This window comes from Ochotona curzoniae, unplaced genomic scaffold, assembly GCF_017591425.1.
Source record: "Ochotona curzoniae isolate NIBS_2020 unplaced genomic scaffold, NIBS_Ocur_1.0 patch188, whole genome shotgun sequence".
In the NCBI taxonomy this organism is placed as follows: Eukaryota; Metazoa; Chordata; class Mammalia; order Lagomorpha; family Ochotonidae; genus Ochotona; species Ochotona curzoniae.
This window is the reverse complement of record NW_024466737.1, coordinates 11,165-34,983: the sequence shown is the minus strand read 5'-3', so window position 1 is coordinate 34,983 and position 23,819 is coordinate 11,165. Positions and strand designations below refer to the sequence as shown.

Sequence of the window (23,819 nt, the reverse complement as noted above, 5' to 3'; positions counted from 1 at the left end):
AGTTAGGAATTCATTAAGCTGCAAGTAATCAAACTCACAACAGCTTAACATAGGAGACTCGGCTGTTTCCAGAAGTGACAGACTAGCATCTCATACCAACCTTCTCCCCAGAAAAGCTGACCAGCATGTAGGAGATAGGCTTGACCATCCAAGAGCTGCTGAAGCAGCGTGGACTTGAAGAGCCAGAGAGGAGAAGAGTGGTGAGCTGAGACTCTCTGCATGACAGAGAGCATCCAGCAGCCTCGCAGAAGGGCCCAGCCACTGGAGGATGGCTGCTGCTCTGGGTGTTGAACCTGTAGCTGCTAGGGGTAGGCTGGGGTGATCCCTGGGGAGGTAGACATGGTGGTGAAAGAATGCATAGGGGCTTTCAAAATAGGGACTTGTTGCCATGGAGAAGTGAACTATCTGCCATAAGTCGCACAGAGGCAAAAACATCATCAAATACAGGTACATCACAGGGACAACGTTCAAAGAGGCTTCTGAGCAGATTTGATTCGATCAACTGCAAACAAAAAAAGGGAGGGTGGCCAGCCATTGAGGCCCAGAACATGGCAAACAGCTTGGAAACTAACTCAACAGCAAGCCCATCTTTCTGTCCATCTGGTCATGGAAAAAGCATGCATTACCTGGAGCCTGCTAGTACCTGGTGTGCATGGCCTCATGCCCCTGGGGCTTTGGGAAAACTAGGAAACTCCCCAAATCTAGCTACGATCCCCAGCTCTCAGACCGTATCCACCCTTCCTCGCGGGAGTGGCCACTGCCTGGCCTGTGGGCCTTCTATGGCCCATGGCATCATTTTGTCTAGTTCTGCCAAGGCACCCATAGGCAGGACTAGGAATTCAGTCAATCTAGAGCAGGCTAGTTTTTTAAGTCGATAATTTTGTATAACTCATGAACAATGTTATGAATACCCACATGGTCCTTGGAAGAGAAGGATCTGGATTGGTGTCATGGCTTCAAGTCCCAGCTTCTTCTCTTCTGATTCAGCCCATTGCCAATGCACCTGGGAAAGCAGCAGAAGATCGTCCGAGTGCTTTAATTCCAGCACTCCGGTGGGGGGCCCAGGAAAGAAGCTCCTGGATTCTGGCTTCACACTGGCCCAATTTTGGCCACTGCAACCATTTGGTGAGTGAACAAGGATGGAAGATCTCGCTCTCTAAAATAAATCTTTATTAAACAAAGTGCCACTCTATCTGGCCCTGTGAAATGTAAAGTTTCTGGTTCAGGAGTTTCCCCATCTCACCCATGTCCTTGGGAAATGGGATCCTGGTGGAGCGAGTCAAACAGCACCCGGCTCTGGGCAGTGCAGGATAAAACAGGTGTCACCAAGGAGGAGTGCACCTGCTTCGCCTGGTGGAGAGCAGACGGTTGGCACCTCTGCTGAATCTAAAGCTGTACTGAGGGCCTGCTGAGGGGCACCTCTTCCACAACACATTTGCTTTCGAGAATAATTGTGTTTCAAAGCAGACAGCAAATTTTGAAACTTGGCAAGAAGTACCAAATTGCTATTTACAATCAGTCTCCCTTTCAAACAAAAAAATTGGGGGGAGGATAAAAAAAAATCTCCATTTCAAATTATTTTTTGTATTTCGTATTATATTTTATTTTGACCTTTCAGTAAAGACCTTTCTTAACCTGCCAGCCACTTCATTCAGCTGCCCGACTGGAGAAAATGTTCCCATTCCATCGAGTTCCAAGGTACTGAGTAAATGTTTGCCTAACCTTTGCTGCAAGCATAATCTTACCTTTTAATAAAATACATCCACAAGGGTGCACTACAAGATCTTCATACCTCAAAGCCGTGTTCCTACCAGGAAGGAGATGACAGAAGGGACTGCCTTGTTTGAACAGTAAGTCCTCCCCAGGCGGGTGTGAGAAGCAAGCGTGGTTGGCAGTGATAAGAGCTCTGAGCAGGTGCTGGAGACCCACATCTTTCCATCCTTGCAGAAGCAGCCCTGCTCGCAGGCGGCTGGCATTGTGAGGCTGGGGACGGCCTGGGAAACACCTAAACTTCGGGGAAAAGAAATGTTCCATTTAGCTGTTATTCATTTGGGAGGAGAAGGGTGGGCATCCGAGAAGAAAACCCCAAGCTTTCCGCCACTTTGCTGTCTAATAATGTCCATCTCATTGATTGGAATCTGAGCCACTTCTATCAGCAGGAGGCGACTGGTAGACCTCCAGCCCCATTCGGTCCTCTCTGCCCTTTGAGGGTGAGACCTCCTTCCCGCGACCTACTGTGCGTCTTACTTCTCAGGCATGCCTGTTAAGGCCATTTTTGGTCTCTGAGAAGCAGATCCTGAAGGATTTAAGTAGCAGTTTCTTTGGGAAATTATTCCTGGGAGCATCAACAAGTAACCAAGCTGGAAAGGGAGACAAAGGAGGGAAGAGTCACCATGTGTGAGGGTGTTAGCAAGAAAACCAGTTGTGGAACTGGATTTGTGGTTCGCCAAGATGAGACACAGCATGCAGTGCCAGCATCCCGTGGCAGAGCATGGGATTCAGGTCCCCCCGCTCCGCTTCCGATCCAGCTCCCAGCTACTGCGCCTGGGAAAGCAGTATACAATGGCCCAAATATTTGGGATCCCACCACCCATGTAGACCTAGATGGAATTCCAGGCTCCTGGCTTTGACCCAACCCAGTGCTGCCCATTATAGTTATTTGGACAGCCAACATATGGAAATCTCTCTCTTTCTCTGTGTGTGTTTCCTCCTCTCTGTGACTCTGCCTTTCAAATACATACAAATAAGCCTTTGAAAAATAGTAAGAAAAAAGACACCCCTTATAGATACCCAGTTCCAATCAAGGACTTTGGGGAGAGGGGGAGATTTATTCGCTTAAGAGGTGCCCTCCCCAGGTGGGGCATGCTGATATGCCTTACATCAATGCATCGGTCCTTGGTTCCTCCCAGGGACTGTCAATTTCCTGGTATTCTCAGACTGTTGTGAAAACCTAGAGCAAGCTCCAACGACCTCTAATGCCATCAGCAGAGATGCAGGCAGTACGGACCAGGAATCAGTGTTCAACTGCTCTTCCTCTCCAGTCCTGTAACTTCTCCACCTGCAGGGAGAGAACCAGCCTTGGTGAGTTGAACCCTGTCCTGTAGCCTAGCTGGGAGAGAGCTGGAAGGAGAAGGGGAGCCTTCTACAGGCTTCCTACACTGAGCCCCATTCTCACTGCAGCCCACGTCCAGGGCTCCTAGCCAGGAAGACAGTGGTATCTGCGGTGCTTGCCTGATGGCACATGAAGGTGAGAATTTGCCCCTCTCTGATAAGATTCCAGAGAGAAGGCACCGAGCGCAAGGCTTGCAGGGTTGCAGACCTGACTTCCAATGTCCAGGGTGAATTTCAGCAGTGGTTTGCGCTTCTGTTGTTCACTCTGGCTGTTTGAAGAAGCAACAGTCAGCCCCCTTGTATTCACAGCTGTGCATCTGTGGGTTCCGCCAACTGCATCTCTGCTGAACGGGCACCTTCTGCTCTTGTCTTTCCTCCCTAAACAACTGACACTCAACTAGGTAATGACATTTCCATTGCCTTATGTATTCTAAGTGTCCACAGATGATTTACAACCAAGAGGAGGAAGCATGTAGGCTGCATGCAAATAGTATTCCGTTTTGGATAATAGATATGAATATACAGGGATTTGAATATCGACAGGATTTCTGGAACCAAGGTCCTGTGGAGAACCCAAGGACTGGTGGGTGTAGTGAAGGATGGGTCTGTTTCATTTTTTTTTTCAAATTTAAATTCAGTCACTATTTCAATAAATAAATAAATAAATAAACAAACTCAAGCTCCCCAAAATAGCAAGTTAGACCTGAGCGGGGCAGAGTGTAGGTTTCAATCAATACCTGTGTCCATGCATGTCCTTGCATCCTGTATTACGTCCCTATTGTAAATACAGCCACAGATACAGCCCATGTAGAACCAAGAGACCCTCCTTCCCTTCTCAGAACTGAAGTGCACACAGCCAAATCTCATTGTGCCCTGACTTACTAAAGTGTAAGTAAATTCTTCTGCAAAGAAATGAGACGCCGTCAGCATCTGGATACGTGTGCACTGTTTAAAGTTTAATCGGGTCTAAAAGTGCATGGAGACTTTGTAGAGAAAATTATGTGTCCAGGAGCTCTCTGGGGCAAGGTTAAACGGATGACAAGAACAAAGGAGTGAAAATCACGGAAAACAGATCTACACGGGATAGACACAGCTGGTGCAATGAAGGCGAAGCGCATGCACGACAGAGGGGTGAGGGGCGCTATTTTAATTGGAAAAACAGTGGGACGTTGTAGCACCTTGGCGAAGAAGCTATAAAGTGAGGAGGACATGCGAGCTGTTGGAAAAGCCATCTCCTGGAGGAGCTTGCCACAGCAAGGAATGCAATGAAGTCTGCACTCCATCGGTGGCGATCCCTTCCGGAGCTGATGAAGGGCACCCGGCGAAATGTTCAAGGATGAGTGCAGCGAGAGCATGAAGTGGAAGGGCCTTGCGCAGGTGGAGCGGCCGGAGGCCCTGCCACTCGGAGTCCACAGCTCAGGCTGCCCTAAGGAATCTGCACAAATCGATTTTTCAGGTCCCAGCTCTACCTAATGGCTCGTGACAGAACAGACGCATCACAGATTGCGCTTGGAAAACAAACCGCGGTCACTTAATTGCTTAGGCCTGCGAGCATTTGCCATTCTTTCCCAAATCCACCTGCTGATGCAACTGCACCTGTTAGGAGTCGAGTTGCTTAGCTTCCGCGCCATAAGCCTGCAAGTCCGGAGTCCTCTTTGCTGGGGGCTGTTTTGTGCATCATGGGGTGTTTAGCGGGCGACCCTGGCCCCCTACCCACCAGGGGTGCCCCCCAGGCCACATCCAGTCCTGGTCATAAAATGTCACCAGACGCTGGGGAGGGAAGCTAGAGGAGGAGAGAATCTCTCCATTCTACACGGTAGAAACTCCGACTTCTCGAGAGTTGCATTGCAACAGTTATTGGGGCAGACAGAGCCTGCTCCTGTGCTTAGCAAGTGAAGTGGCTTGCAGCACCTCGTCCTGGGCCTTCCAACCACCCAAAGTGTCCAGTGGAGAGTGTTGGAGGTTAGATTTTTTTTCTACTGATGCCTCCCCTTACTGTTGGTCTCAGCACAAGGTATCACTCGCTATTATTCTACAAATCAGTGAAAGCAACAAAAACAACTTCCGAGTCCTGAAGGGGTCCCTCTCCAAAGGAAACTCCGGCTTTCCCCTGATGTGTGAATTTTCAATTCGAGATGCTTGTTAGGCCACCACGAAAGAAAGGCAGATCAGCCCTCCTCTCTATCCCGAGTGTCATGCAGCTCAAAGTTGCTAGGGAAGATGATGGCGATTCCGTTTCCTTGGGTGCCAGGTCCCATGTTGACCACTGGAGGGCACCCTAGCACCACTGAAGTTGCTTAGGGCGCACTCCAGCATCACAGAAGCAACGGAAGCAGGAAACCTGAGGTTTGGTTAGCTTTTGGGCCACGGAGGCTGTGATGGGAACTAGGGCAAATGAGAGGCTGAAGTGCAATGAAATGGAAGGCTCGTGGGGCAGAGCCACTTGCCACAGGTCACACTGGGAGAGCAGCTCACCCAACACGAGCACTGGCCTGTTTTAAGCTCCCCTGAGATCTGCTTTGGGATAATGGAGTCGGGCAGCAGCTGGCCACTGCTGGAGACCAGGCAACCTACCTGGGCCACTTCCTTGCCGTGCCTGGCTGCCCCTGTCCCTCTCAATGTCCCGCTCACTCAATCCTCCCCATCTGTTTCTGTCTTCCTCCCCCACCCTCCCCCCCATTTCTTCTAGAAACCATCCTTCACAAACTCACTCGGTGTGGATCCTCCTCTCAGAGCCTGACACAAGGTCCTGGCTTAGAGCTGTCACTCTCAGACCTTGACACCTTGGCTGTCCTCCTGCACCTGGCTGCCTCAGGACACAGTCAGAGTCGGGAGAACATCAGTACCCCCTTGGTCTTTTCCTGCCGTTCTGGTCAGTGTGCCATTCTATTCCTGAGCCCCAACAGCTTAGCCAACACCCTTGCTCAGGGGACATTAGCTGGCGGCTCCTAAGATGCAAGCTTCAGACCTCCCCTGCTTGTCTGGTCTCCATCACAGCCCTGACAGTGTCATCGAAAACCCAGGGAAAGACGGACAGATGTTAAGTGTGGCCCTCAGGTTCTCCCATTGGCCGGGAGAGAAGAGGCAGCTTATACTCCCTGAATGATTGAGGGGTCAGCAGCAGGGTGAGGGGGCATGGGAGGACCATGGGCCGGAGCCTTCTACCTTTGTTGGTGGAGATGTACTTGTCGGCAGCTTTGGTCACCTTTCCCAGCTTGATATAGCATCGGTCAGATTAAAACTTCCATCTCAGCGGATTCTGTTGCCTGAAGAAAGTCACACTTTGAAACCCACAGGAAACAGGGAAAGTGATGAGGGAAAGTCGATATCTTGACCCCAAACATGCTGAACTTTATCCCAGTATATGTTTGAGGGAAAAAATGATCAAAGTAATTATTCCCAAATGACGAGAAAGTAATTTCCGTTTAGAACGATATTTAAACCAGAGATGGGAGAACGCTGTTACAGTGATGACAGGGCCCGATTCTTCGGAGGGCAGCTCCCATGAAGCACCCAGGGCCAGATATCATGCCCCTAATTAAATTCCTCATCGGCCATGGTCTTTGTTAGTTAATGCAACTAAGAAGACATTGAAAGCTTGAAATTCTATTTCCAGGGTGCAGCAAGGAATATTCATAGCTGGAGTCATTTCTTTTTCCTTTGATTTTTTTTCCCCCCTCAGCATTTTCAGATAAAGGAGGGTGATGTTTGAAGAAATGTGATTTTCTTGCTAGTGCTTCTGCCTGGTTCTTCTACCTGCAATGGAGCAGAAATGCTTGTCCCTGCCCAAGATTCCTTTAAATGACTTCCCTGTGGCATTGACTGTGGTACAAGCATAGGCATCTAGCAGCGCCGCCATGGAGGAGCTGGAGGCATCACTCGCTGGGCATGGCAGGTGCTGACTGGGCGGGGGCTCTGTCCCTTGGCTTTCTTCCAAACCTGTGGCAAGCACCTGGGCTCTCGGTAATGGACCTGAGCTGAAACTGTTGCTGAATTTCAGTCATGATCTCTCTCTCTCTCTCTCTCTCTCTCTCTCTTTTAATGTATTTTTTTTTTTAATTTGAAAGGCAGAGTGATGGAAGAGAGAGGGTGAAAGAGAGATTTTTCCATGCACTAGTCCACTCCCCCAAATGGCCATAGCAACCAAAGCTCATTCAGATCAAAGTCAAGAACCCAGGATTCTGTCTGTGTCTCCCTTGTGGGTGCAGGGGCTCAATCGCTTGGGCCGTCTTGTGCTGCCATCCCAGGCGCATGAGCAGGCAGCTGCATCAGCAGCAGAGCAACAGGAACTGCAACCAGCACTCCAACATCGAATGTCTGCTGCAGGTGGCTGCCTGGCTCAGTGTGCCATGCACCAGCCCCGTAACTCACGCTTGTTATTGTAAACTGTGAACTGAGTGCCCTGAGCCTCCAACATTTTTCATACTCACCTTGTCTTCACGGAAACACGGTGCCAGCAGCTAGGGTTAGGGAACCGCCATTCCTCCAACGCCCCTCATGACAGCCCTTTCCTAAAATGCCGATTCTGGCTATTGGCCTCCATTTTGAGAAAAGCCTTGGCTGGCCTGGTTCGTGAAGGGACTTGGGGATTGGGGATCAGGAATGCCAAGGATAGGTTTCTCATTTTAACACCTGAGGGGGATTACAAAGTTAAGTGTACCTTCTACAGCAGCCCAGGCCCCCACTGCCTGAACGAGAGGCTTTTGACACATAGGGCCGCTATCCTAGCAGGAAGGTGTTGGCTCACCTTCAAGCTTCAGCAGCTAAGCTCTCCCCTCGACTGGAATCTTCCTTGATAATACAGCCCTTCCAGTTACATTAGTAATACTTCACTTGCCAGAGCGAGGTAAAAAGCCACCATATCCTAAAGGAAGCTTACATACAGAAAGCTGGGGAGAAGGACTATTCAGAAGTAACTACAAATATACCATCTTATTTGTGCATCTTTACTAGAAGATTCTCCAGGTTGAAATGTAATTCTCCAGGCCTGGCACGGTGGCCTAGCGGCTAAAGTCCTCACCTTGAACGTGCCAGGATCCCATATGGTTGCCAGTTCTAATCCCAGCAGCCCCGCTTCCCATCCAGCTCCCTGCTTGTAGCCTGGGAAAGCAGCTGAGGACAGCCTAAAGCCTTGGGACCCGGGGAGACCTGCGTGGGAGACCTGGAAGAAGCTCCTGGCTCCCAGCTTTGGATCAGTATAGCACCAGCTGTTGCGGTCACTTGAAGAGTGAATCATCGGATGGAAGATTTTTCTCTGTCTCTTCTCCTCTCTGTATATCTGACTTTTCAATAAAAATAAATAAATGTTAAAAAAAAAAAAGAAATATAATTCTCCAACCTCAGGTCACTTCTTTGGGTCAAACATAGCCCTGTTTGTGGGAAGGCAAGGCTAGCCGGAAACACACTGACTTGTCACCTCCAGCCCCACACCACCCTCCCCCCCACCAAGGACATGAAATGTAACAAACTCTTGAAGCAAAAGTCCAGAATGAGAGACACACATTTTGTGTAGTATTTAGTATTTTCTTTATTGTTGGCATTTCTCTCTGCCATTTGGACTGATGTCTCATTCACAGAAGAAGTCAATATCCTGTGGTGGGGGGGGGGGGGGAGGAAGAAGAAAAGAAACAAAACTTAGAACTGGGCAGGCTGAACCAGAAAACAGATGTGCACTCTTTATCTAAAATCAAGTTTAGTCAACGAGAAAGTCACATTTAAAATACGTAGATGTTGACAAGTGTGAAAGCGTAACTACTTGAAGTCAAAAACTTCTTCAAATGAAAATCTGCCAGTAAACTTTTAATTTATGGTTGCTTGGTAGATTCTGGCTTAGTGCTCAGAAGCCAGGACGAGCGAGTCGCACGTGCGTAGGCTGGGATGTTGGAGGCACGGTAATTAGCTCCAGGGGAATAACTTCCAAGAACGGCTTGCAGAGTGGCTCACAAAAGATCTTTTATTCCTGCCAGGAGTTTACAGGAGCCCAGGGCACAACGAAGAGCATGATTTTGTTTCATACAAAAATACAATGTACCCACTACAAAAAAATAAAGCACTCCAAGATTATTTTGATTTTCTCCAAAACAGCTGTCCCATTTCCCCTAACCTGTCATTGTTGAATAAGTGCCAATGATTGGGAAGTCAGCTAACACTATTTTGATTTCTTTCTTTGCAATACAGCCTCTTTTCTAGGATGACTTTCATGTAAGACAAAAAAGGTACTATTTTGTACACTTGGAATTTGCTAAGAGATTAGCTCTTTGACGCTTTCAATACACACACACACACACACACACACACACACACACACACACACAATAGATATTTTGACCAGTTTCATTATAAGGGTCATTTCGCAGTGCACATAGCTATCAAAGCCTCAAATTGTTCTTCTTAAGTACATATAAATTGTTTGCCAATTATATCCATAATAAAGCTAAAAAAAAAAAAGAAAGAAACAAAGCAAGTTGTACAGAGAACATTCACAAATCTTTCACTACCTAGAGTAGCCACAGGTGTTTTCCCAGGCTTGCTCTATCAGAAAAGTCACCAAAGGTAGTTAGGTGCCTTATACTAAAACTCCGTATCCATTGCATGATGTGGTTTTGCGGGCATCCCAGGCAAGATCCAAGCTGGGAGTCCTTCTCCGATCACCCTACAGACACTTACCGTGGTCGGCACTTCCTTGGTAGCTTCTTGGTACACACGCTGCTCCTCAACCAAGTTGCTGGGGAAGTAACCCACAATGCCCATCTCATCCTGGCTGTCACCGTACACCTGTAAGCCGGAAGAGTACCGTTGAGGGCAGTGCTGACGGGAGGATCTGCTCAGGAGTGCACAGCATCCTCTTTGCTGACAAGGAGACCAGCAACACTGCCGGTCCTTCCCTGTACTGGGGGCTCCCAGTGCTCCCAGCTCGCCTTGGCGTTCCCTCCCAGCACTAAGGAACACCCACACATGTAATATTTCCTTGTCACACAAACTTGCAAGTTGTCTAAAATCTTTTTGGAAATCACCAATAAATAAAGCTGATAATTTTTTTTTTTTGAGCAGTGAATTTACGCTTCTATTTTAAAGGATGCACACTTCTCAATTTTTAACAATTCCCTCGCACAGATACTTGAAGGCACTTAGATGTAGTTCTTTTTGACATTAGAAGCTAAGTTTGGGGCCACAGAGGAAGGCAGTAAAGCGTGTCGCCTTCATCCTTCCCCAGGGCCCACTCGGGTATGTTTTTACTGAAGAAAGCAGAGTCTTTGCAATTACAGGGATTGCCAGCATTTCCTAAAAGAATCTGAAACTTGAGTTGGTTCCAGCACTTGGGACGTGAACTTGGCCATTCTTCTGAAACATTTTTGAATAAGAAGCAAGTCTTTGGAATGTTCAATCCCCAAAGCATTTGGATTTTTTTCTTCCTGCCGTCACATCACCTGCATTTGGTTTTTCTATGAAATCATCTTTGAAATACAAGCAGAATATACCTAAATTTTTGTTCTTGTGCCTGAAATCTCTACCTTGTTCTTAACAGCTAATTTAAAGCATCCAAGTATGTTGAAGGTAGGTTAGCATCTAACAGCATCATGAGTGACACTGTGGATACACAAGTGTTCAAGGAAATGATGCATTGTGAGAAATTTGCATGCACACAAGAATATTTTTGCATCAAAATCTAATCTCCATGTCTATGAACTTTCTGAAGCCCCCTCTTTTTTTCTTTATCATCCTGTCTTACACTGCCAGCCCAAAACTCCCCAGTTGCATTTTCTTTCACCAGCTTCGAGTACACGTAGATCTGCTGCCCTTTGCTGACGTTAATGAATCTACAGTCTGGGGCATGGTAGTCTTCCTGAGCTTGAGCCAGAGAAATGGTATCTGCAAGAAAAGAGAAAGAAAATTTAAACAAATGTATCTAAAGGTCCCGAATTTTCTAGCAGTCAAAAGGCAAAGAATGCAAGAAGAAGAAAACTAGCAAGTCAGAGAGACTGATGTTTTTCATCTCACAGCCAGGGTTCAATTGGAGATGAAGACGGCCAAGAAAAGCGAGCTGCAAGAACATCTCAGCCAACTGAATCGGCCGTGAATAGATGGCAGATCGCTGAAAGCACAGACCTGGACAAGCCGTGCTATCACGTGCACCCTGAAAAAGACTGCGCTTCAAGGTGCAATCACATCACATGCTGTCAGGGAAGAGAAAGGTCATGATGAGCGCAAGCAAGTCCTTACAGACACACTCGGCATCGGCACAGAGCTTCTTAGAAGCCAGTCTGTCCATAAAGATGCCCTGCACGGCCCACACTGCCACGAAACCCGAGAGCAGAAGGAGTACACGTCTTGCCATCTTCCCCCGTGGCTGTTTTGGCCAGCACCCTTGGACTGGAAGTGAGTTCCATCTTTTATGCAAGAGCCAGACCTCTGGGTAAATACCCAGGGCCAATGGGAAAGGTCCACAGCTCGTCTGCTTTCATAACAGGCAACCCCGTTCCAGGGGCTAATTAGCATCTGCTTTTCCAAAGAGATTCAAACTCAGCATCTTGTTTTACACACAAGGGGTGTTCAGGTGCACCATTGTTCAGCTACTCTGGTTTGTCTTATTGCATCCAACAGCAGGATGTGCTTGAGAGGATTACAAAATTTAAACCATTATTATTATTAGTGTTAGTATTTTGGTTTAGTGTCACTTTCACTTTCTGAGCAAAGCTGTGCTGCTGACTGCAGGAATATCTTGATAGCGTGAGACTCGGGGCTGGTGTTGTGGCACAGTAGGTCAAGTCAGCGCGACAGCACTGGCATCCCTTATCAGGGTGCTGATTGAAGGCCTGGCTGCTCTGATTCCAATCCAGCTCCTCGCTATTTATTGCATCTGGAAGGCAGAAAATTATGGCTCCAATGCTTGGGTCCCTGCTGCCCACATGGGAGACCCAGATGGAGCTTCTAGCTTTGACCTGGCCTTTGTAACCATTTGGAGAACAAATCGGCAGCTAGAACTTTTCTCTGTATCTGTCACTTGGCCTTTCAAATGAAATAAATAAACGTTGGAAAATTAAAAAAGGAAAAGAAAATATGAAATCTATTAAAACCCCTTCCAAAAGTTTCCAGGAAAATGTGCATTATTTTTAAATTCCATCTAGATTTACATAATAGCTAGGTAAAGGACTTTCACATTGACAAGTCCTTCGTGATAGAATTCTTACAAGTTCTGTCTGTTCTAGGCACATGAATTTGCAAATACTAGTTACTGTACATCCAGACCCTACCAACGGGGAAAGGAGGCAGGAGGGTGGAGGAAAGCAGCACAATCTTTTCCCCTCCTCCTCAATCCAAGACTGTTGAAACTCGGTATCTGGTGCTCATAGATAATGCTTGGCAGGCAGGCAGGCAGGCAGGCAGGCAGTAGAGTTAAAGGTTGCTCCCTTCCCCTGCCACCGGGCATTTTTCTCATTGGAGAGAGGGCCACTGTGAGCTGAGGCACCAGGACATGGCCCCATTCTGCATGGCAGGCACTGGAGACACAGCTATGAATGCAAAATGACCCCAGCTTGAGAGTTCACTTCTAGTGAGATGAACTGCAATTTGCAGTTCTAAGGTGTTTGAGGCTGGTTTGTCTCCTGTGAGGTGGCCCCAGTTCTTCCCCCATCCATTATTTCTGGATGCGCTCTCTTGCTCAGCAATGAAGCTTCAGAGGGCCCCTCCTCCCACACCCGCCCACAAAGCAAGGGAGAGTGCAACTTATTGAGCACTTCAATGCCAATTAAAAATAATTTTGTCCCCAAGGGTCAACCGATAAGCATACTATCCCAACAGTGTATAATACAAGGGTTGTATTGTTAAGGGCTGTTATTGCATGTAGGTGTGTGTACAATAATTTCTGGTTGTTTGTGCATATGTCTGTTGTGTATTTTTCTGCACTTCCACTCTTGTGTCATTTTTGGGATTAGGAGTTCTGATAGTTGGTCCTGGTTTGGGAGTTTGATTCAATATTTCGATTGTATATGAGACAAATGAGGTTCACCCAAAGAATAGAGCATCCTACGCTACGTGGATATGAACATTTAAATGATCTCATGTAAAAATCATAGTATTTGCATCTAACTTGCTCACAACTTCACATACACTTCAAACTGTCCCTAAATTACTTATCATGCACATTCAGTAGAGACAGAATATTCTTCCAGACATACTAAGTGGTTGAGCCCATGGATTTGAAACACAGATAAGGAAGTAGACTACATTGCTTTAAGTTTATAGTTTTTAATAGTACTAAATAGACTTATCCAAAGATCGATTACTTCTATGTAAAATGAAGATCACAGACGGTGAGGAACTGACAGACTAGAGTGCTTAACAACTGAATGCAACAAGACCCTGGTTACATGGTTGGGTCATTAACAGATCAGCAAAACTGCAATCAGATAGTTATTCTTTGATTTTGATAATAATGTTGTTTATCAAGAGGTTGATCTTGTACTAAGGAAAACCACACGTAAGTTGGAAGGGTAACATGAAATCAGACCAACTTCTGCAGTTCCTTTGTCCTCGCGAACAGTTCAGGCTGTTCTATGAACTATTTCTTTAACTTTTACTTACATTTGGAATTGTATTGAAATACAAACATTAAATCAGGTATCATTTCTGCGCTCAAAATCAAATAGAATGTGTGAAAGGCCCACAACACTCCTATGCTAATGTTTACGGCCACTGCGTTCGTTTATCTCCAAGATGGAAAGAACCTAAATGCCCATCCACTGGACTGGCAGAACGGACTGCAGCCACAAGCCAACACCAATGAGTATCAGAAGAGCTCCACTCCAAATGCGGCTGAACTAAGTGACAGTCGGGTGGCCTCCCTTGGACTGCAACCTGGCACATGTAACTTAGGGATAATGCGATGTGCTGAATCATTATTATCATCACACAAGTGTGTCTATGACTGCCCAAGGTAATCAAAATACTAAAATGGTTGAATTTTATAGTTGGTAAATTATCTCAACTTTCAAAATACCCTAAAATAGTTACTAAATTTGGAGTAGAAGCAAGTGCTTTTAAAGGCCCAATTTCTTCCTATCCTGTCTCCTCCAATCTCACTTAACTCCAGACTTCCGAGCACTTCTACTTCCTCCGACACAGACCCTCAGAGCAAGCGCCGGAGCCTGGGGTCAACCTGTGCCAGTTTCTGTCCTGAGACAATAGAGTAACCAAGAGTACAAAGTTTAGTCACATAACTCATTTCTCTAGTATTTCACACTGGAATTCGTAAAAGTGAGTTTTCATTGTTCACTCCTCTGAATGCATGCCCAAGTATGTGATAAGGACCTATCTCTAAATTAATTTTAAAAGTGGTTTTTCCATAAGTATATATGCTGTGATAATGTAAATTTTCATTGAAGAAAATATTCAAACACATAAAAATAGATAATACTTTTTAACACGTGCTCTTTGCAAGACAAACTACCCACTTCTAAAAGCATGCACAGTTTTATTGGCAATCAAGCTTTAAGTTTAAATTGAAGGCTGAGGAAAATGAGCTTTGGAAATGCCTCATTAATAATTACAAAGAAGTAACAAGGTGAGCACTGGTTCCCTTGTCAATTAGCCTATTGGTTTTATATATATTTAAAAAAAAGGATCAGAAAATCTTCCCCTTACAGTTCTTTATTCAGGAGAGAGGTCAGATAGTAATCATGCAAAATTCCTTAGGAATACACTACCCCAGGACACCAGTTTCCCTCCCGCACTTTCTACCCAAACAGAACAACTAACTGGTCTTATTGAATGGAGAGATCTCAGTGTCCGCTGTCCGCCAACATGATGCTCACTTCTGGGAAGGGCACACTGGCCACACTGAGACCCTGCCTGGTCTTAAGTGCTTCTAATATCCAGGATGATCACTGCCACCAGTGCTTTATTAGCTTCTATAACGTAACTCACAGTAACTTTCATTAAAACAAACCCATGTTGCTGTATCATTAGCTGGTCCATAAGACTAGAAACCATGCTATCAGAGTTTTAGACTGTAAAAAGTGATGTAGACTGGAAAAGACATTGGATGATACATCAATGGGCCAATAAACAAGCCATTATGCATACAGAATACAAATAAGTTTATTGTACAAAATTAAGGCATTCATATTTCATACTTCCCTAAGGCTAAAGACTAGTTTTTAAGTCCGCCACAAAAATTCCACTCCCCTCACCCCACAATAGTATCGACACAGACACTATAAATAACGCCAGGCCCTGCAGAAAGGACTCTCCCATACATCACTTCTTGGCGTAGGTGATCTTCATGGCATGGGATGGTGTGATCTTAAACCCTTGTAAAGCATCCCTGGCAGCTCCCGCCTGCCCATCATTTTCAAACTCAACGAAAGCAATATCGTGTCTTCCAGGTACCAAACGTACCTCCTTGAAACCAGGGAATCTGTAAAGAAAAGGAACTCATGAAGATGTGCAAATACTTACATGTCTGCTGTGTTAGCAAACTGCCTGAGTAACTTTGTATTACTCCAAGAAAAACACTCACAGCCTACAACATGAAACCCGAGTACTATGCAGCAAGAGCCTAAATATAATTAATACTGTGAAAGAACCACAGGATTGATGTAAGCTAACTCTATCTTTGTCATTATGCTATCAACACATTGCTTCTTTCTTTGCTCATCAATTAGAACTACTAATTCCAAACATTAGAGGAAATTAAGGTTTTTATTTGCTAAATCTGCAGCTTGGCTTTAATTCATGATTAATCCCAGACCAAATCAATGCACCTGTAAGGAATTACTGCTGTGTGATGACAAATGGATTCAACCCTTGCAACAGTCATTTGTCCTCTCTGGAGGCTCCAGACACAGACTTGCTTATGAAAAAAACTTACTGATTAAAAAGCATGGATAACATCATCTCATTAGTCTCTTCCGGTAAGTTATTAAGGAATAAAATATAGTTTGGAGGGTAATCAGGGACCTATTAAAAAGAAAAAAAGGCAAAGATAGCTTGTAAGTATAAACAGCACTGTAAGCCATCAATTGTTACATTAAAGATAAAACCACAACACTTGGTACTCCCCACAGCAGTGTTCCCACCTCCCAGCACATAACAAACCTGGGAACCAGAAAGCTTACCACCAAGTACACTACTGGTTGGCTTAATTTATAATTTTTCTTGACAAGTAAATTAAATATGCACAGCTATTAGCTCTACACAGGTTGAAGTGGTGGAGAACTAGAGGGACCGGGTATGGTTCACAAGAAAAAGATCTTTCTGGCTAGCACCATGGCACAGTAGCCTAAATCTCTGCCTGCAGCACTGGCCACCCATATGACCACCAGCTGCTGTCCTGGCTGCTCCACTCCCTGAACCCACTGCCTGCTATGGCCTGGCAAGGCAGCCAAGGATAGCCCATGACCCTGGCCACTCTTCCCTGGTGAGACCTGGAAGGAGCTCCTGGCTTTGGACCAGCTCAGCGGAAGTAGATGGAAGATTTTCACTCTCTGTTTTGCCTTCTCTCTATAATTCAGTTTTTCAAACAGAAATAAAATAAATCCTACGTATATATGTACATACATATATATAAAGGATCGTTCTGTCTTCAGGCTGGCTTCATGAAAAAGATCAATATAAAGAACAATCAGTGAACAGTTCAAAGCTAAGAGAATATTTGTCAGGTGGACTACAAAAGCCTCAAGATTTCAAAGAAAGGAAGTGGACATAGAAATTGCAAATAAAACAAGAACAAGAGGGAAAGGTCAGGTACACTGAGATTTCTCTGGACTTCAGGTTCCTGCCAAACTCTAGCATCAGACAGACAGAAAAAATGCAACCAATGGCCCATAACTGAGAAGGAATTTCTAGAGGATTTATATAGGAGGCTGCAAACAGTAAGGCCAAAACACACGTGGCTGAGGAAATGAGGGCATGTGTGACTGGAAACAGCTCCTTAGAGTGTCTGAGCTGATCAGAAACGACGTTGTGCAGGAAGAGCCGTGAGCCTCGCCCGTTACCCAGAGCCAGGGTCGGCCAAGCTCTGGCTACACGGTGCAGGCCAACAGCACTGCCGACACGAGGTCTGAAATGTGTCATCATGCACTGATAATGGGAAACAAGCAATGAAGCGAGGTTTTGTCTTTTCCATTTAAAATTAAAATGTTGAGGAACCTTATACGATACACAATTTAAAAGTGTTATGTCTTGTAGATCATTTTTTGGGAAACCAGCTGCTTTATATTATCATTGTGTATTCTTAATGATCTAATGTTATTGATGTTGTTGTTGTTTTTTTAATCATTTTTTCCTAATTTTATTCTAGAGTAACCACTAAACGGAAAAAATACTACCTGAGGATTTGCTGCTGCATTTCCTTGGTTATTAGCTGCATTTGGTGTTACCTAAACAAAAGAAACAGGATGAGAGATAAAATAGCAGAACACATGTTTAAATCATGTATAAAAACAACTTTAACTTCCAGCTTTTCTAATGCCATGTAATTTCAGTTTTAAGCATTCCCCTTTTAGCTTTGACTCAAACACTCACGTGTTTACCTTGTCAGCCCTAGTTTTAATGAACTGTACCATAAGTCACTATGCTTTCAGCTTATGGAGCTCTAGGGAAGGGCAGGAGGACACGCCTTACTTTAAAACAACTGGAGAAAAGTCAAACACTGTACCTAGTGAAAATGCTTTTCTAATCATTTTCAATCTAGAAGTAAATGTTTTTGGATGCCAAGTTTCACTTTTACGTGGTATTTCATACTAGATTTGCATCCTTGAATTGTTCAGAGAAAGCAGCACTTGGTGGAGTGCTTGGGATTAAAGATAATGTCTAAGGTACTAATCTGCATGTAGCAACAGAGAAAAAAGTTAATGAGTTATACAATTAAATGTCACACAATTACAAACTGCCCACTATCTACCGCAATATGGAAAGGCTGACATTTTAATTTGTTGCTAAAATGTAAATATAGAAATTTGAGAACCTAGCCATTCCAGTTTCTTAAATTGTACCTTTTAAGCACACATAGTTACACAGACACACATGTGTCTCCAAGACCACCCATTACATTTAAGGCCGGCTCATCAAGCTGACAGCCAGGATATCACCTGGATGAGCATCGCCCAGCTCACCTGGCCTGGCTTTTTGTTGGCAGTTGCTGCAGCCTGTTCCACGGCCTTGGCTTTTTTCTTTTCTTTTTTCTTCTCTTTGTCAGCGAAAGTGCCACGCATTTTAGATATTATATCAGAATCTGTTTTTGCATACTGGATTCTCTGTTTTAATGATTTTAAAATAGGTTATTTCTCATTTAAACTAGTTATTAACATTTTCAATTATTACACAAACACATCACAAGCCAATTTGAAACATATTTTTAAAGAAATCCTAAAATATACTGAAAGCTAAATGGAAACAAATTGAGTAACAACACAGACAAAGTTAGGTTCAACTGTTCATTACAAGGAAAACCATAAGCTTTCATTTGGGAAAAACAAAACTGAAACACCCAATTACGTCTTTCTGTTCAGGAGCAGAGAAAATGCACTCGAAAGCTATCAACTCCTCACTGGTAACTCACAACAGAAGAGCCAGCATGGGATACTGGGAACTGGGAATGCCCGTCCTCTGAATATTACCTGAGAGTGAGATGACTGTAAGGGTAGCATCAATGTAATTTCAAATGCTTTGAGGAAACTCAAGGATGGTCTCACAGCCCGCATGACTGGGGCCACCTGCTTATTCTCACTTTGCCAGGTCAGCAAGAATGGTAGCTCCTTGCTGCAAGGACAAGCAGGAGTTCATCTACAAGCCCGGTGTAGGATGGCAGCTTCATCAACTACACAATATGCAACCTGCTGGCCCAGCCAGCTTAAAAGTGTAGCAAGTGTGGCTGGGGCCTGAGACCCAGCACAAGCAGCAAGGACACAATGGGTGGCGATTTACATAGACAAACTGAGCAGCACCAACCTGGTCTCAGAAGTATCACTGCTAGATTACACAGTGTTAAACAGCCAGGAACTAACCTGTTATCTAGGATGTAACACCAAATTGCAACTTTCGTGTTAAACACCTGTTAAACAAACACTTCCTCCCTGGAAGAGAGCATCACCTGCACTGATCACAAGAAAACACTGCAGTCCTACCCCAAACAATACAGGTGCTTATGTCTCCCACCTGAGGGAGCAGGTTCGCGCCCCTGCTCTGGCCCCTGAGAACTAGCACGTATGTGTCCTTCAGGAAGCAGCTCTGCCACCACCCAGGAGAGTGGGCTGAGTCCTGGGCTCCTGGTTCTCATGGCCCAGCCCCAGCCATCACCATTCGGGAGCAGATCAGGGGATGGAGCTCCTGACTCTCAAATCCTTAAAAAGCAACAAAATAACAATGTTGGGAGAGCAAGAATTTGATCTCAATCTGGATAAAACCCAACATTTCTAGTAGTGTAAATGAGAGATCAGGGAGTCTGTTTTACTGAGCTAGAGATGTATGATGGGCGCTGGGGGGGAGGCTCAGCAGCATTCCCCGGAATCCCAGGACTTCTCAGGCTCGTCTGCGCTGCGTGCTCACCCTGGCAGGCAGCTCACCATGACCTAACCAGAGGAGACAGGCTGACAGCTGAAGGCGACTACCATTTGTCCCCAAGGACTCCCTCCCTTGGATCTCCAACCTTGTTTGTGCTTGACCTGGATAGTCCTCAAGTGCCCTGACGACAGACACAAGTGCAAACACCTGATCTCAGCAAAGGCTCTCGGCCGACCGTTCTAAGCCAAGCCTTTCAGCAGCGGCGATCCTGTCTGCCAGGGAGCAGCTGGCGCTGTCTGGAGGCATCCTGGCATCTAATGCTTAACAGCCACACTGCTAACACCCTAGAGCGAACACAACAGTCCCCTACTACAAAGTACTATTCACCTGACAACGTCAAGAGGACCGGTGCTGAGAATCCCTGGTCTAGATTAAACATCCATTAGAGGAACCCTCAGCTCACAACTCAGACAGAGAAGGGCAATGAGCACATTTACACCAGTGGCTGGAAAAGGGCCCAACTTCACTGAGGATCACTAAGACTCCTTGAATCACAAAGAATCGTCTTGTTCACAGTTTCAACTTATGATGTTATTTTTATTTCTAATTTGGTTTGCTGGAATAAAAAACATAAGAAAAACTAAGCTACATAAATGGATACAAATAAGACATCTCAAAGAATTCTCCCTCTTTTCCAGAATTCTGAAAATTTGGCAATCTCTGCCATCTTCCTGATACAACTCCAACAGAAACATCAGGTTAACGGATTCTTTGTCACAATCACTTGACAAGGTGAGGCAAGGGCCAACACACAGCAGTTCCCACTGTTCCTGTACCTGAGCAGCAGACACATGCACGCTCCTCACATCCAACAAACAGCCTTCAAACCCACGGAAGAGAATTACCTTCATGTTAGTGTAATTCTAGATCTAAACTAAAGTCCAGTTCTACACTGCTGTCATTTGAGATCTCAATTATTCTATTTCCTGACAATTTCAAAAAATGTCAGTTGGTTGCCTACTGGCTGACAGTGAGTGCTGGAAGTCCAGTATGCCGGGATGGGATCACCTCCCACACAGATGGTGACAGGAGAGAAGGTGAGGAGGGATCTTACCCAGCGACAAACAGAAGGTGCTCAGTCCTGAGGTAGCCAGCACCACGCCCCTCGAACAACCAGCCACGGCCAACAGTGCCTGTTCATGACCCTGCTGGAACACAACTTAGCGCACCCACTCATGCACATACCACCTAGGGCTGCTTTTCTCACTGAGACAGCAGAATTGAGCGAGTCCCTGCGAGGAGGACCACACGGCTGGAGGAGCCAAAAATATTTACTGTCTGGCTCTTCACTGAAAGATGACTAGTCCTAGGCAGTGGTAGGAGACTAGTTTTCACATCTTGATGCTGAAAGTCATACTAATACAACCTAGATGGATAATTACCCATTCCTGTCCCCGACTCATTTGTAACATCAAAGGATTAGACCAGCAGCATAGCGTGTGGATCAACACAGCCCATGGCCTCTCTATGGCCTGCTAATTAAGAATCATTTTTTAAGATTTACTTAATTTCATTACAAAGTTGGATATACAGAGCGGAGAGGCAGAGAGGAAGATCTTCCGTATGCTGATTCACTCCCCAAGTGGCTGCAATAGCCAGAGATGCACTGATTCAAAGTCAGGAAACTGGAACCTCTTCCAGGTCTCCCACGTGGGTGTAGGGTCCCAAGACTTTGGGCCATCCTCTGCTGCTTTCCCAGGCCACAAGCAGGGAGCTGGATGCGAAGCAGGGCTGCCAGCATTAGAACTGGCGCCCACATGGGATTCCAGCACATTCAAGGAGAGGACTTTAGCTGCTAGGTTATAGCACCGGACCCAGGAACGTTTAAAATACAAATTTTAAGGGCTGTTAAAAAAGAAAAAAAGCTACAAACACAAAGCAACAGGGAGCAAAACTGTGTGACCCATGATGTCTAAAATACTTATTTCTTCCTTCGTTTTTTGCTAATGCCTGAATTAAAGCAAAGACTATCCGGCCAGCTGGCACCCTGGAGGGAATGAAGCAACCACAAGCACAGAGTTAACAGGAAAACCAGAATGGTGACCCCAAGCCAACATCCCTTCTCACTGCATCCAAAGGTCTGGAATCCATGCCCAAGGCTTGTGTTCACTCTTGTACTGGGAAGCCTCACTTGGCAGCCCCTTCACCCGTACCCTGTCCATCTCTGACACCACGGCCTTCCTACCTTCCCCAGTCCAAGCTTCTTCCAGCCCGAGATGGGAACCTCCCCTCAGTTATGCTGGAGTTCGAAAACTCTCCACACATACCCACCCTCTTCCCTCTCACTGTGCTTCGCAAAATCTCTGTGTTGAGAGCACGACTTTCTCCCCAAGATCCCTGCTTCATCTCGCCTGCCTGCTCTGAAGGGTTTTCACCACTGTACTTGCTGGAATTTCAGACTGGATTCTTGTTCCACCTGAAACTTTTGTTTCACATTTTTACAGTGTTCATTTCAACTCTATGGGTTACTATTAATGCCTAGTTAAATACTTTGGACACAAGAAAATCGCCTATTCTGCTATTGTCCTGAAAGTATTCTACATTTCAATACATTATGTTTTGCTCAACTGAATTATCCTAAGAAAGAAACAACCTTTACTTATTTCTATAAAAATACGTAAATAAAAGAAACCCAAGTTCCCCGTAACATACAAAAAGCCAGAATTTCAAGCACCTCTTTATAAATCATTCCCAGTGATTAAAGCCCAGCTACCAGTCCTGACTTACCATTGGTTTCCCGTAAAAGGGGAAGCCTTGTAACTGTCTCAGAGCATTTGTGGAGGAGCCCAGTTCCTTAAAAATGACAAAGGCCTGGCCCCTCATCTTCATGGTCTTCAAAGCCACAATGTCCACCACATGGCCAAACTGGGAAAACAGGGCGTATAGCGATCTCTTCAATTCTGTGCAAACAAGAAAGGAAACGGGCTGTGAGGGATGAGACAGCTCCCTGTGTCAGTACACAAAGCTCCCTCGCCACTCGGTTACATCATCAGCTGTCACTTCCCTCCCTACAAACACAAACGGCTATTCCCCCGTGCTAATTTAAAAAGCTACTTGATGCCATATACGAGTAGCTATGAATAAGAACAGATTCAACATACTGTCTACCCCTACCTATTTTTGCTTTTAAAAGGCCTAGAAAATTCTTACACAAGACTGAATGAACTGATTACTATGGAGCTAAGAAAAATGACTAGGTGAGAAGTTTTGTGGTACAATTTTTTAAGATTATAGTGAGCAAACACATTTAAGCTATGAATAAATATTTTTAAGAAAGCACTTACCTTCTTTTTTTATTTTATCATTCATATTATTAATATAAATAGTATGATTCGGTCTGATATCCATGTTTGCATAAAAATATTCAAACAGCCTAAAAGAGAAGATAAAAAAACCTATTACCAAAACAAACAATCAAAAACCCTTATACACACCTATTCCAAATACGCATGGTTAAATCACACACAATACAATGACTACCATGAGCTTTGCCATTTACTTTCAATGGCACCTGTCAGGATGTCGGTTTGGCCAGACTTTAGTCCCTCTCCAGACGTGCACAGGGACAGAGACAGAGCTCCACACCTCAGGTCCACTCCCCACATGGCTGCCAGATGGCCCAACCTGACAGAGGTCAAACGAAGGGAGGGACCAGACACTCACTGAGGGTCTCCAGCCACTTGGGCAGCACTGATAGGTCTCAGGAAACTGGAGTCAAGAGGCAGAGCAGGCACTCCAACCAGGACGTGGGCCACAGGCTGCTGCTTTTTTTAAAAAAAGTCTTATTTTTATTGGACATTCAGATATACAGACAGTAGGAGATACAGAGAGGAAGATCTTCCATCTGCTGGTTCACTCCCCAAGTGACCACAACGGCTGGAGCTGAGCCAATCCAAAGCCAGGAGTCTCTTCCAGGTCTCCCACACAGGTGCAGGATCCCAAAGCTTTGGGCCATCTTCGATTGCTTTCCCAGGCCACAAGCAGGGAGCTGGATGGGAAGCGGGGCGGCTAGGAATAGAACTGGAGTTCATATGGGATCCTGGAGCGTGTACGAGGCAAGGACTTTAGCCATTAGGCTATCGCGACGATGTCCCACAGGCTTTTTAACCACAGGCCCAATGCAAAACCTCCAGCAACGTGCTGCCAGG

At 45.4% G+C, this 23,819-nt stretch overlaps 2 protein-coding genes across 2 annotated transcripts; both read right to left on the bottom strand.

Moving 5' to 3' along the window:
* Window positions 1–8,677: 8,677 nt before the first annotated feature.
* On the bottom strand, window positions 8,678–11,446 carry LOC121166644 (otoraplin). Its single transcript, XM_040995867.1, has 4 exons — window positions 11,332–11,446; window positions 10,841–10,980; window positions 9,778–9,885; window positions 8,678–8,701 (listed from the first exon to the last, which is right to left on the bottom strand). The coding sequence occupies exons 1-4, from the start codon at window positions 11,444–11,446 to the stop codon at window positions 8,678–8,680; spliced, it is 387 nt and encodes a 128-aa protein (XP_040851801.1).
* A 3,742-nt stretch (window positions 11,447–15,188) lies between these two features.
* On the bottom strand, window positions 15,189–23,494 carry LOC121166640 (U2 small nuclear ribonucleoprotein B''). Its single transcript, XM_040995860.1, has 7 exons — window positions 23,335–23,494; window positions 22,956–23,044; window positions 22,399–22,571; window positions 18,225–18,365; window positions 17,439–17,489; window positions 15,980–16,068; window positions 15,189–15,526 (listed from the first exon to the last, which is right to left on the bottom strand). Exons 2-7 carry the CDS (start codon window positions 23,017–23,019, stop codon window positions 15,367–15,369), a joined length of 678 nt encoding a protein of 225 aa, XP_040851794.1. The 5' UTR covers window positions 23,020–23,044; window positions 23,335–23,494; the 3' UTR covers window positions 15,189–15,366.
* Window positions 23,495–23,819: the final 325 nt, after the last annotated feature.